The sequence below is a fragment of the Dipodomys spectabilis genome, unplaced genomic scaffold (assembly GCF_019054845.1).
Source record: "Dipodomys spectabilis isolate Male_0828 unplaced genomic scaffold, ASM1905484v1 ptg000030l, whole genome shotgun sequence".
NCBI classification, from domain to species: domain Eukaryota; kingdom Metazoa; phylum Chordata; class Mammalia; order Rodentia; family Heteromyidae; genus Dipodomys; species Dipodomys spectabilis.
The window spans coordinates 1,549,449-1,561,659 of record NW_024870707.1 but is presented as its reverse complement, the minus strand read 5'-3'; the positions used below and the strand labels follow the sequence as shown (position 1 = coordinate 1,561,659).

At 40.5% G+C, this 12,211-nt stretch overlaps 1 protein-coding gene across 16 annotated transcripts in view; it reads right to left on the bottom strand.

Annotated features, from left to right (window-relative positions):
• Madd (MAP kinase activating death domain) overlaps positions 1-12,211 on the bottom strand; it is a 46,646-nt gene that overhangs the window by 10,842 nt on the left and 23,593 nt on the right. For 6 of the 16 annotated variants that reach the window (XM_042676575.1, XM_042676574.1, XM_042676578.1 and 3 more), the window contains exons 21-27: positions 11,739-11,822; positions 11,284-11,442; positions 6,947-7,049; positions 6,207-6,327; positions 6,023-6,128; positions 4,888-4,998; positions 1,964-2,071 (exon numbers count right to left, since the gene is read on the bottom strand). In XM_042676575.1, coding sequence (XP_042532509.1) covers positions 1,964-2,071; positions 4,888-4,998; positions 6,023-6,128; positions 6,207-6,327; positions 6,947-7,049; positions 11,284-11,442; positions 11,739-11,822 — 792 coding nt within the window. The remainder of the gene's footprint in view (positions 1-1,963; positions 2,072-4,887; positions 4,999-6,022; positions 6,129-6,206; positions 6,328-6,946; positions 7,050-11,283; positions 11,443-11,738; positions 11,823-12,211) is intronic. The other 10 variants (XM_042676577.1, XM_042676579.1, XM_042676583.1 and 7 more) reach the window with 2 other exon arrangements.

The following is a 12,211-nucleotide window of genomic DNA, read 5'->3' as shown; positions in this document are numbered from 1 at the left end:
TAGGTGAAGTACAGAAGGGTTGCAGTTACGTAAGTCAGGTAAAGAATACATTTCTTTTTGGACGATGTCACCCCTTCCCTTGGCTCTCACCCCCACCTGTAAGATGTATAGTTCATTTTTAATGTGTGTCTAGTGAGCACTACTGCTGCATTCGTCCCTCCACCCATTTCTATGCCCCCTTTACCCTCCCCAAGAGAGATAAACGAACACACACCACAAAAAGAAAAGAAAACAAAAATAATGGTGAAGAAATAAACTTCTTGTTCCATTTCCTGGAGTTCATTTTGCTATCTTTTTTTGATTATTGTTTTTTGTTGTTGTTTTTGGTGCTGGTCCAGGGGCTTGAACTTAGGGCCTGTGCCCTGTCCTTGAGCTTTTGTGCTCAAGGCTAGCATTCTACCACTTGAGGCATACCTTTAGTTCCCACTTTTTGTTGGTTAATTGGAGATAAAAACCTCACCAACTGGCTTTGCTGTCTTCAAACTTTGGTCCTCAGATCTCAGCCTTGTAAGTAGCTAGGATTACAGGTGTAAGCCTGTAATCTGGTGCCTGGCTCAAATAGCTACCTTTTAACTGATCTTGTAGCCAGCAGATTATACTCCAATAAAGGGGTTGAGGATATGTTAAGAAGATACTTGAGTCAGATCAACCAAAATTACAAATGCACTGCTCTTCAGAATCCTTACAGAGGCACCTTCAATACATAAAATTTAGTAGGCATAGTGTCATTAGAGAAAGCACTACTATCAATAGTAAAGAACTTGAATTAACCCAAGGATCCACATGTACTAAGTGAGCAAGTAAATTATAGCATGGTCACACAGTGAGATACAGGTAGCCAGAGAGAAAGACTGGGAAAACTGCCAAACGCTGGTGGCTCATGCTTGTAATACTGACTACACACAAGTCTGAGATCTGAAGATTATGGTTCAAAACCAGCTGAGGCAAGAAAGTATGTGACTCTTATCTCCAATTAATCACCAAATTCCAGAAGTAAAGCTGTGGCTGAAGAAGGAGAGCACCAGATTTGAGCAAAAAATGCTAAGAGACAGTGCCCAGGCACTGAGTGCAAGCCCTAGTACTGACACATACACACAAAAAGAATGGAAAAGCTCTCTGCTCTGTTACAGAAGAGAGCTGGATGATGTTTAATGAAAACACAAGGTATAGGCGAGTGAAGAGATGATCCAGTCACGCTGTCCATAAGTAAGGACAACTTAAAATAGTATACTGGGAGGTTTTTACTACCTTTCTGTAACAAAGGAGAAAAATAAGAATTTATATTCAGATCTTATTGTTTGCATAAAAACTAACTGGAACATTCAAAGGCAACCAATAAAAGACGTTGTCAATTGGTGAAAGTAAACTATACAAGTTGAGGGTGAAGATGGGAGGGACAGAATGGGAGAGAATGAGGAAAGAGATGATACTGAATGAAAGGAAATGTACGCATTACCTGACTCATGTAAATGTAACCCCTCTTACATCACCTCTATAATAACAATAAAGTAAATTTTAAAAAACCCTTTGAAAAACAAACCCCAAAAGAGGTTGTCTATAGGATAAAGGGGAGAGGTGAGTAAGAAACTGAAGTGGAAGTAGCGTTACACTAGAGTTAGCACAGGGCCTTATGGGGTCCTGATTTATGGACAATAAGATTATATCACTTATTCTACATATATTAAAAATGGGAGCAAGGGAAAGGGTGACACTGTCCAAAAAGGAACGTACTCATTACCTGACTTATGTAACTGTAATCCATCTGTACATCCATTTTATAATAACAATTAAAAATTTTAAAGCAAAAAATGGTGGGGAATCACCTATTATATTATTATTTGCATAATCTCATAATTTAATGGCAAGTTGATCATAAAGATACATAAGATAAAATAACTATTCTGTCATTACTTATAAGGATTCCTTGTGTCTCTCAGATGTTCTTTCAGAACCAGGCACCTACCTCCATGAAAAAGATATCTCCATTTGTGTCTGTTCCCGCATGTACCACAAACGTCTGCTTCTTCATGTGCCGGCTACCACTGGACCGGATGGAGAGATCACGTCCATTCTGGGAAAAGAGGTATTTAGGGACATTCATACATCCTTCTTATGTATGGGCTTAGGACAGAAATCCCTGTTCAGCATTAAGTTCATTATCATCCTCAGCACAGTCTTATCTGTCACTGGCCAGTAGGGAAGTGTTCGAGGACTCTATGGTTCTTGAGGAGCCTGAGTTTTTGCTTGTGTGCTATATTTATGTTTATAGAAATCAATACTAATAACATGTCAATTTTTATTAATTTAAAAATAACCCATTAATAATACTCAAATCATGGTAATGTAAGTAATATGTCTTTTATAAAATATACTTTTTTTTGCAATCATGGAACTTGTACTCAGGGTCTGGGCTCTGTCTCTGGGCTCTTTGCTCAAGTCTAGTGCTCTACCACTTTAAGCCACAGCTCCACTTCTGGTTTTCTGGTGGCTAAATGGAGATAAGAGTCTCATGGCCTTTCCTGCTTGCTCTGGTTAAGGTATATGAAGGTATATCAGAACATAAGAGGCAGCTGTTTCTTAAAGTTAACTGCAGTTTGGAATCTGAAACACATCAATAAGCACTTTATACTGTCACATCAAAATCCAGTTGTGTACCTTAAATTTTGAGTTCTTTTATCCAAACTTAATTCCCCCCCCAAAAAAAAATTCAGGTTTGCACATTCTTTTTTTCACTATGGCTGGTGTTCTATCATTTGAACCATGCCTGCCTTTTTGCTCTTTAACTTGAGATAAGTTTCTCATCTTAGATTTGTCTTCTGGGCTGGCTTTGAACCATGATCCTCAGGCCTCAACTTCCTTAGTGGCTAGGATTATAGGCATGAACCACAGGTGCACAGTTCCATACTTTCATTTTAACGTCACACACTATACTTGGAAAATACTTCTAAATATTAGCATATCTCATTACATCATATGTAAAATAATATTCATTAACATCAGCTCCAATCTTGTTAGAAACATTTAAAAATATTGGAAAGCTTGCCGGGAGCTGGTGGCTCATGCCTATAATTGTAGCTACTCAGGAGGCTGAGATCTGAGGATCATGGTTCAAAGCAAAGTCCATGAGACTCTTATCTCCAATAAACTACCAGAAAACTGGAAATGGCCCTGTGGCTCAAGTGGCAGAGCACTTAGCCTTGAGTTGAAGAGCTGAGGGACAGAGCCCAGGCCCACAGTTCAAGCCTTATGACTGACAAAAACAAAACAAATATATGTGTGTGTGTGTGTGTGTGTGTGTGTGTGTGTGTGTGTGTGTATACATATATGTATATATATATATGTATATGTGTGTATATATATATATATATATATATATATATATATATATATATATATATATATATGAAAGCTTAAAGTTCAAGGATCATTCAAAATTATTTTCACTGAAAAACTTGAATCCTATCATAAGCAACAAATATTATCAATTGTTTTCCATAAAACAACTGGTTCACTCTATTCTTTTAGACAAAAGAATAGAGTAAACTCTGAACAGCAACTGCCAAGTTGTTTTTCTCAAAGCTACCATACTGGGTTTGCATCAGAAATGCTTTATCTTTACATTCCATTTTGTTACACTCAATACTAAGATGTATAACCAACTATTTAGATTTAGATGTCCTTGCTTTGTCTAGTAAAACTATATTTTATTCAATCTTTTTTTTTTTTTCAATCCCAGCAGTACTGGGGTTTGAATTTGAGATTTCTTGCTTGCAAGGGTGGATATTCTCTACTGCTTGCACCTTATCTCCAGCCCTTTTTGCTAGTTATTTCTGAGACAAGGTCTTGTAGTTTCCCCCAGGCCCGTCTGGAATTACAATCTTCCTATTTACACCTCACTCCCTTAGCTCAGATGACAGGTGCATACTACCACACACTCTTTCTGTGGATAAAAAAATCTCACAAACTTTTTGCCTGGGCTGGCCTGGAACTGCAATCTTCCTCATCTTAGCCTTCGAAGTAGGATTACAGGCATGAGTTACTGGTGCCTAGTGACACTTTTTCTTTCTCTTTTTTTTTTTCTGTCGGTCATGGAGGTTGAACTCTGGGCCTAGTTGCCCAGAGCCTTCAGCTCAAGGTGAGTGCTCTACCACTTAAGCCACAGCGCCACTTCCGGTTTTCTGGTGGTTAATTGGAGAGAAGAGTCTCACAGACTTTCCTGCCTGGGCTGGCTTTGAATTGTGATCCTCAGATCTCAGCCTCCTGAGTAGTTAGGATCACAGACATAAGCCGCAGGCAGCAGCAACACTTCTCTCTCTCCTTCCCCCTCCTCTCTGTCTCTCCTCCCTCTTTCCTTCCTCCCCTCCCTCCCTTTTTCTCTCTCTCCCTCTCCCCACCTTTCTTTCTTTTCTGAAATAGGGTAGTCCAGGCTGACTTAAAACTTCCATCTCCTGAGTAAAGAGAGGACAGATATATACCACCATATCAGCCTTGAAATTTAAAAACTGAAAGCGCAAAGAGGTAAGGTAACTACGATGCATGACAGTTTACAGCCATGATGTTAAGGCACCAGCACTCTACACACTGCTTTTGTAACATCAGTGCAAACGTGAATCTGGTCAAGAGGCATTTTAGTATTATGATGAAAACAGATTTCCCCTTGTGGACACTTAGGGGTCCACACACCATACACTGAAACTTCTGCTAGGATAGTTTCAATATAGAAAGTTCCAGCACAGAACAGAAGAGCTAGAGCATCATCTAGATTATTGACCCATCCTCAAACATAGGGATTAATGTGACTGCACAGTAACACGGTCAGAAGTGCCCCATGGAGAAGCTTCTGCAGGACAGAGGTCTAGCTAGGAAGGTGATGTCTCATATGCTCACCAGGTTTGCCAGCTGGTCAAGCACTTCATTGATTTGCTGACTGTACACAAGCCCAATATGGGACTTTCCCATTAGACGCCGTACCTTCTTTCGGATGTCATTCTTATTTACCTGGAAAGGCAAGGCAAGAATCTTTAATAAGGAACCTGCTCACCTCTCAACTAGAGCAAAGACAAGAAAATATACAAGTAATCTTCCTCCTGTCTTAGAGAAGGGGACTTACAAAAGAATTCCTTATCACTGAACACGGAGGAACCCTTTGAAACCATGGATTGTGTCACATGATAGGAAGAAAAGCTCTGTTTCTAGTGAGACTCTGCAGAAAAGGGACGGACTCTTATAGCAGCTGGGCCTCCCCACTCAATGTCACAACATTAGCCCAAAGGGCTCATCACCACTGATGACTCAGTGGTGACCTTGAGATTCAGCTGTAGCCAAGACATACTACAAGGTTAAGGATCATCAATCATCCTTCTCCAACCAGGAATTCAACAAAGTGCAGGGAACCTTACAACAGAAAAGGAAGCAAACCAAGAAGGTATACAGGGCATTCTCTGTATTTGACCCCTTCACATTTAGAGAAGTTGGGGAGAAGGGGAAGAGAAGACACTCAGGGGCTCATTCACAAAACAACTCTCTTCTACCCCAAGCCCATGGTTTGTGATCAGAGCATTCTGCTTTCTCTTCTATTTACTAATATACTTCTTCCACAGCTGTAAAAATCAAGCACAACTAAATCAAACAATTCACATTACTTTGTTGATGGGTAACTTTTTAACAGCTATACAGAAATTCTAGGGCTAGTGCTAAAAAGTAAATTTGGAGTAGCCTTTCTAAGGCTTTAGGACCAACAATTGTAATATACATATAAGTGTATGTATATACATATATATATATATATGTATATATATGTATATATATGTGTGTATATATATATATATATATATATATATATATTTATATGTCCTGTTGTGAGCTCTACTGGCATCCTAAAAATATTGATCAAAGGGAATCCATAAAATTGAAAATAAACAAGTAGTATACTGTGATCAACTACCTTTACAACAAAGGCAGTAAAAACAGGTCTTTCTCTTCCATCACTGGTACAATGAAACATAAGCAAGACTGACATTACCTTCATCAACAGCATGAAGGAGATGAGGTTGTGCAAAAGTGTGGCTAGTAAACGATCTTCATCATCTTCCAGCCGCTTCCGGTCATGTTCTCCCAGGGATAAGTATCTACGTAGACCAAGCACAAATCAGCTACCTGTGAGAAGGCTGGGTTAGCATACTCCCACAGCTTTCCTAAGTCCATACCTGTCGATCATTTCCTGGGGACCCTGGTCCATACCCATTCCTTCTCTCTCCAACATCACAGCATCTAAGAATGCATCCTCCCAGAACTGCATTTGGTCCCATAAAGTAGAACGTTCTTTGCCTGTGTAAAAGAAAATTTTGTTTGTTGTTTTTGTTTTTGTGGAGAAGGGAGGCTTATTTAACATTTAGAAAATATAGCTGCCAAATGAAAATAAAGAGTAAACTCCAAATAAAATGGAGTTTTACTCCACTTGGATTATTCCAAATTCCAGAAACGGAAATGAAACACACATCTCTACCCCAGATCTAACATTCTTGCCACTAGCCCCAGAAGCTAAGTAAGGTCCAACCTCTCCTAAGCAGGAGAGATGAGCACAACACACAAAAGAAAGGTGGTTACTTATAGAAAAGGTCTCCATAGCAGCATCCTCTAATTGGTCCCACATCGATCCTTTATCCCTTCCTGACAATTTGTGAGTAGGAAGGTCCATGGTAGCAAGAAAGGAAAAGAAGACAGAAAGACAGAGGCTATTGATCAATGCCAAAATCCAGTCTCATCCAGTTTTCACCCGTGCTTATTCTAGATACCACAGATCCCTTGGTTCATATATAAAAATGCGATCTCACTTGAGCATTGAGATCAGCAAAAAGCCAAGCAATACTACCCTTTCCTCTGGCCAAGCCCAGCTCCCCACCCCCTAACTCCAGTGCAAGGGTTACCTCTAGTCTCTGTTTCTCACCTAGGAGTCCTTCATAGAGATAGACTCGCTGGCTTACATCTTCAGAAGAGCGAACTGGGCTGCCTGCCAGCTTTTCCTTTGGCTTCAAGCTGTGGGCTTTGCCCTAGAGAGACAAGATAATAGGTCAGCTGCCACAGGTACTAATAAATAGGGGCAAAACAAAAGAAGCATCTTATCAAGGGATTCACACACCAGCATCGTCTATTAGCAGTGTAACTCCAGTAGCCCTGCTTCTGCTACTATACTTGCCTCTAGGGTTTGACCAAGAATCAATCTGATAATCCAGCTTCTGTTACTACCTCCTAAACCAACTGAACAAGTTTTTCTTATAACTTACCTATATTCTTTAGTCTCTGCAGGATTTTCTTTTTCTTTTCTTTTTCCTTTTTTGTTTTGTTGGTCATGGGTCTTAAACTCTGGGCCTGGTACTGTCCTTTAGCTCTTCAGCTCAGACTAGCACTCTATCACTTGTGTCACAGCACCACATCAGGTTTTCTGGTGCTTTATTGGACATAAGAGTCTCATGGACTTTCCTGCCTAAGCTGGCTTTAAACTGCAATCCTCAGATCTTAGCCTCCTAAGTAGTTAGGATACAGGTGGGAGCCACCAGTGCCTGGCCAATTATATTCTCTTAAAAAAAAAAATCACGCTGAAGCTAGGCACAGTGGCTTACTATAATCCTAGTTACTCAGGAGGCTAAGATCTAAGGATTGTGGTTCAAGGCCAGCCTGGGCAAGAAAGTCCATGAGACACTTGTCTCCTATTAACCACCAGAAAACCAGAAGTGGTGCTGTGGCTTAAAGTGGTAGAGTGCTAGCCTTGAGCAAAAGAGCTCAGGGAAAGTACCCAGGCTCTGAGTTCAAGCCCCACAACTGGAAAAACAAAATGCCAATTCTGTGTAGCAACATGACATAGCGCAAAGAAGGGTTTAAAAGGTTTAAAGTCAGATTGACCAAGGTTTATATCCCTGCTTTTTATTAGCTATGCGACTTCAGACACAAAACTTAACTTCTTCAAGATTCATTTTATTCATCTATAAAAGGTTATAGTTGGGTATCAGTAGCTCAGGCTTACAATCCTAGCTACTCAGGAGTCTGAGATCTGAAGCCATCCAGGACAAGAAAGTCCAAGAGACCTTCTCTCCAATCAACCACCAAAATCATCTATAAAAGGTTATAGTTGGGTATCAGTAGCTCAGGCTTACAATCCTAGCTACTCAGGAGTCTGAGATCTGAAGCCATCCAGGACAAGAAAGTCCAAGAGACCTTCTCTCCAATCAACCACCAAAATGCCAGAGGTCAAGGTGTGGCTCAAGTGGTAGAGCACCAGCTTTGAATGATAAAGCTAAGGGACAGCATTGTGGACCTGAGTTCAAGTGCCAGTACTATCCCTGCCTCTCTCTCTCTCTCTCTCGCTCTCTCTCTCTCTCTCTCACACACACACACACACACATGGCAAAGTTATAGTAGCTACTTTGTAGGACTAATGTAAGGATTAAATTTATTTTTTGGAGTGATGAAACCCAGGACCTCACATATGTTAGGCAAGTGCTCTACAAATGAACAACATCTCCAGCCCTATCGAAGATTAAATCTGCCAAGCATATGTTTGGTAACTAATTTTAAAAAAAATGTTCATGGAGGGGGTAACAATGTTCAAGAGGAAGTGCACTCATTACCTCACTCATGTAATTGTAACCCTCTGTATAGTATCTTTACAATTTAAAAAAAAATGTTCATTTCCTTTTTTCCACCATTCCTTGTGGATAGGTCTTTTTATAGCTATACAGAAAATTCCATCTGATAAAGGGCAAATTAAGGGCCCTTCTAGAGTTGTAGGACCTATAATTGTAAAATTGTATTTTTTGTTTTATATATATTATTTTCTGTTGGGTATATATGAGATATATATGATACATTTTATATGTATGTATGTGTGTGTGTGTGTGTGTGTGTGTGTGTATAGTATTCTGTTGGGAGCTCTGAGAAAAACCACTAACTTTATCAGCCACTTCTACACTATCAGAACTTACAAAAGATTTTCATCTAGATTAAGAGGTAGGCATATCATGCCATTTTATCATGCATGGGACAATGTACGCACAGAAACAACTATTCAAAGTCTAGTCACCAGGCAATACCTGATTAGTCACAGCCCAATACTTTGCTCAGTGGGCCATGCTTATTTAATATAATTTATTTATTTTAGATATAGCTTTGTTAGGTGTTAAGGATGTACCTCACTGGCAAGTGTTTGCCTATGATGCATGAGGTCCTGGGTTTGATGCCTAGCTTTGCAAAAAATCAAAACATAGGACTGGGAAGTTGGCTCAGTGGTAGAGTGCTTGCCTCGCATGCATGAGGCCCTGGGTTCGATTTCTCAGCACCACATAAGCAGAAAAAAAGCAAAAGTGGCACTGTGGCTCAACTGGTAAGGTGCTAGCCTTGAGCTGAAGATCTGAGAGACAGCGGCCAGGCCCAGAGTTCAGCCCCCATGACCAACAAATAACAATTAAAAAAAATAAAAACCAAAACATAGATAAAAACAAATGAACAAACACAAGGCTTTACTAAGCCAAGAAACTTAGGTTACTGTTCTCAGTAACTCAACTGTACATAAGGATTCCTTATACTCAGCACAGTGTAAGAAAGAATTGGTTATAGGAAGGTCTGAGAAATGTAGGCTCAAGTCGGGTACACCTGACAAGCTTCTTTCAGGACTGATACTTTGTGATAGTAGTTTAACATCCAGAATGCTAAACACACATTAGAAAGATTATTTATTTATTAGGTAGTTATGTGAGACAGGATCTCACAATGTAACCTTGGTTGGCCTTAAACTCAATTCTGCCTTAGCTTCTTTTTTTTTTTTTTTTTTTGGGTCCGGTCGTGGGGCCTGAACTCTGGGCCTGAGCTCTGTCCCTCAGCATTTCAACTCAAGGCTAGCGCTCTACCACTTGAGCCACAGCCCCACTTCCGGCTTTTCTGCTTATGTGGTGCTGAGGAATCGAACCCAGGGCCTCATGCATGCAAGGCAAGCGCTCTACCACTGAGCCACCTTCCCAGCCCCTGCCTTAGCTTCTTGAGTGCTGGGATTTCGGGTATATGCCACCATGCCTAGCTCAGAGGATTTTAAATAGTCTGTGTAATCCCAAGCACTGCCAAACCACAATGAAAAACCCTGCCTGGCTAGACATAGAGAGGGCCCTAACCTGAGTAGCCCTACTGATTCTCAGTCCTATTCCAACTTTCACTTTGCAAGGTCACTAGCTCTACTGGAAACAAATATATATAGAAGTCTCTCGGGGTGGAAATGGTCACCAATGGTAAATTATTGATTTTATTTAGCTTTTACTTTCCCCTCTCCCCATAAACTAAAACCAAGGGCCTAGGAATTCTTTCAAGAATATTCATTACTCTCTCTTGGGCTGGGAAGGTGGTTCAGGGGTAGAGTGTTTGCCTTGCATGCATGAGGCCCTGGGTTCGATTCCTCAGTACCACATAAGCAGAAAAAAAAAGCCAGAAGTGGTGCTGTGGCTCAAGTGGTAAAGTGCAAGTCTTGAGCTGAAGAGCTGAGGGGCAGTGCCCAGGCCCAGAGTTCAGGCCCCACGACTGGACCCCCCCCCAAAAAAAAAAAGAATATTCATTACTCTCTAACAAAGTAGCAAGTGTATCAAAGCATTTCATGCTGTTTAGGGAGGTACGTACATACTTCCAAGTAGTGTGTCTTAGACACACTTAGGCATGACAGCACACACCTGTAATCCCAGCACTCAGGAGGTGGAAGCAAGAGGACCAAGAGTTTGAAGCCAGCCTGGGCCACACAGTGAGTCTTTGTCTCAAAATAAATTTTAAAAAATTAATTTCACTACAGCATATTATGGTCTTATTGGATCATCACAGGCAAGTTCTTTTTTTTTTTTTCCTCATTTGGCAATGCTGGGGATAGAATTTAGTACCTTACAAGTGCTTTACCACTGAGCCCCATTTTTTTCCTTCTTACCTTTTACTCCTTAATAACTGTTTACTTTCCTCTCCCATAAAAGAAAAAATCAGCCAGGCACTGGTGACTAACGCCTGTAATCGTAGCTACTCAGGAGGCTGAATCTGAGGATAGTGGTTCAAAGCCAGCCGTGGCAGAAAAGTCTCCATGAGACTCATCTCCAATTAACTACTCAAAAACCATTAATGGAGCTGGGGCTCAAAGTGGATAGAGCACTAGCCTTGAGCAAAAGAGCCCTGAGTTCAAGCCCTATGACCAACAAAAAAAGAAGAAAAAGAAGAGAAGGATGAGGAGGAAGAGGAAGAAAAAGTCTTTTGTCAGTAAATAAAGCTTACAAAGATGGTACTTGTGGCTGAGTTGGTCTCAATTTCACTATCAGACAAGGTTCCCCGAGAACTTGCCAAGTGGGCACTGCCTTCACCACCTGGTCCATCACCTGCATTGCTGCTAAGATCACTGTCTGCTCCAAGGGTCTCTCCAGAACTATTACTCACCTGGAAAGGAAAAAAGGTAGTAAGCAATATTCTGCAGGGAAGGGCCCTGGAAACCCCACACTGTTAGAGCTCTTTGCTGCCATAAAAAGTATCAAATTCCATAGGCATTTCAGATAGCTTCTTGAAGTACCTTTTTTATGAAGAGAAATCCCGTATACACATGGCAGGTACCTATTTCCATCATGAAAACCATGCTAATCTGAGACTAAGAACAGCCTCCAAAGAGAAAGTAGGCCCCTCTTCCAAAGAAAAGTCCACAGTCTGCCCACCAAGATGCCAGTGTGGTGTTCCCCTACCACGGTGCTAACTTCAGAATCCTGACTTGAGCTTCGGATCATAACAGCTGGACTCACACAGATAACAGAGTCTTGGTCTGTTCTCTGAAATAAGACACAGAGACAATGATATCATTCCTAGAAAGCTACGAGTAATTTTTTTCCTGAATAGAAAATAAGTATAATTTATATAATAAAAGACAAACAACACACATTAAAAAGATGTAAGCTTCCCATGGAAAACACAGTAATAAGGAAATAAGAACAAGCCACAAATCAATCACCCACATCACCACTATTTTTAGTATGATTTTTTTTGTCTTTTCTAAATACATTTTGTCTATGTGTGCCTGTACTAGAGCTTGAACTCATATCCTAGCACTCTTGCTTAGCTTTAGCACTCAAGCTAGTACTTGAGCCATACCTCCACTTCTGGGTTTTTTTTTTGTTTTTTTTTTGATAGTTCATTGGAGATAAGAGTCTCACAGACATTT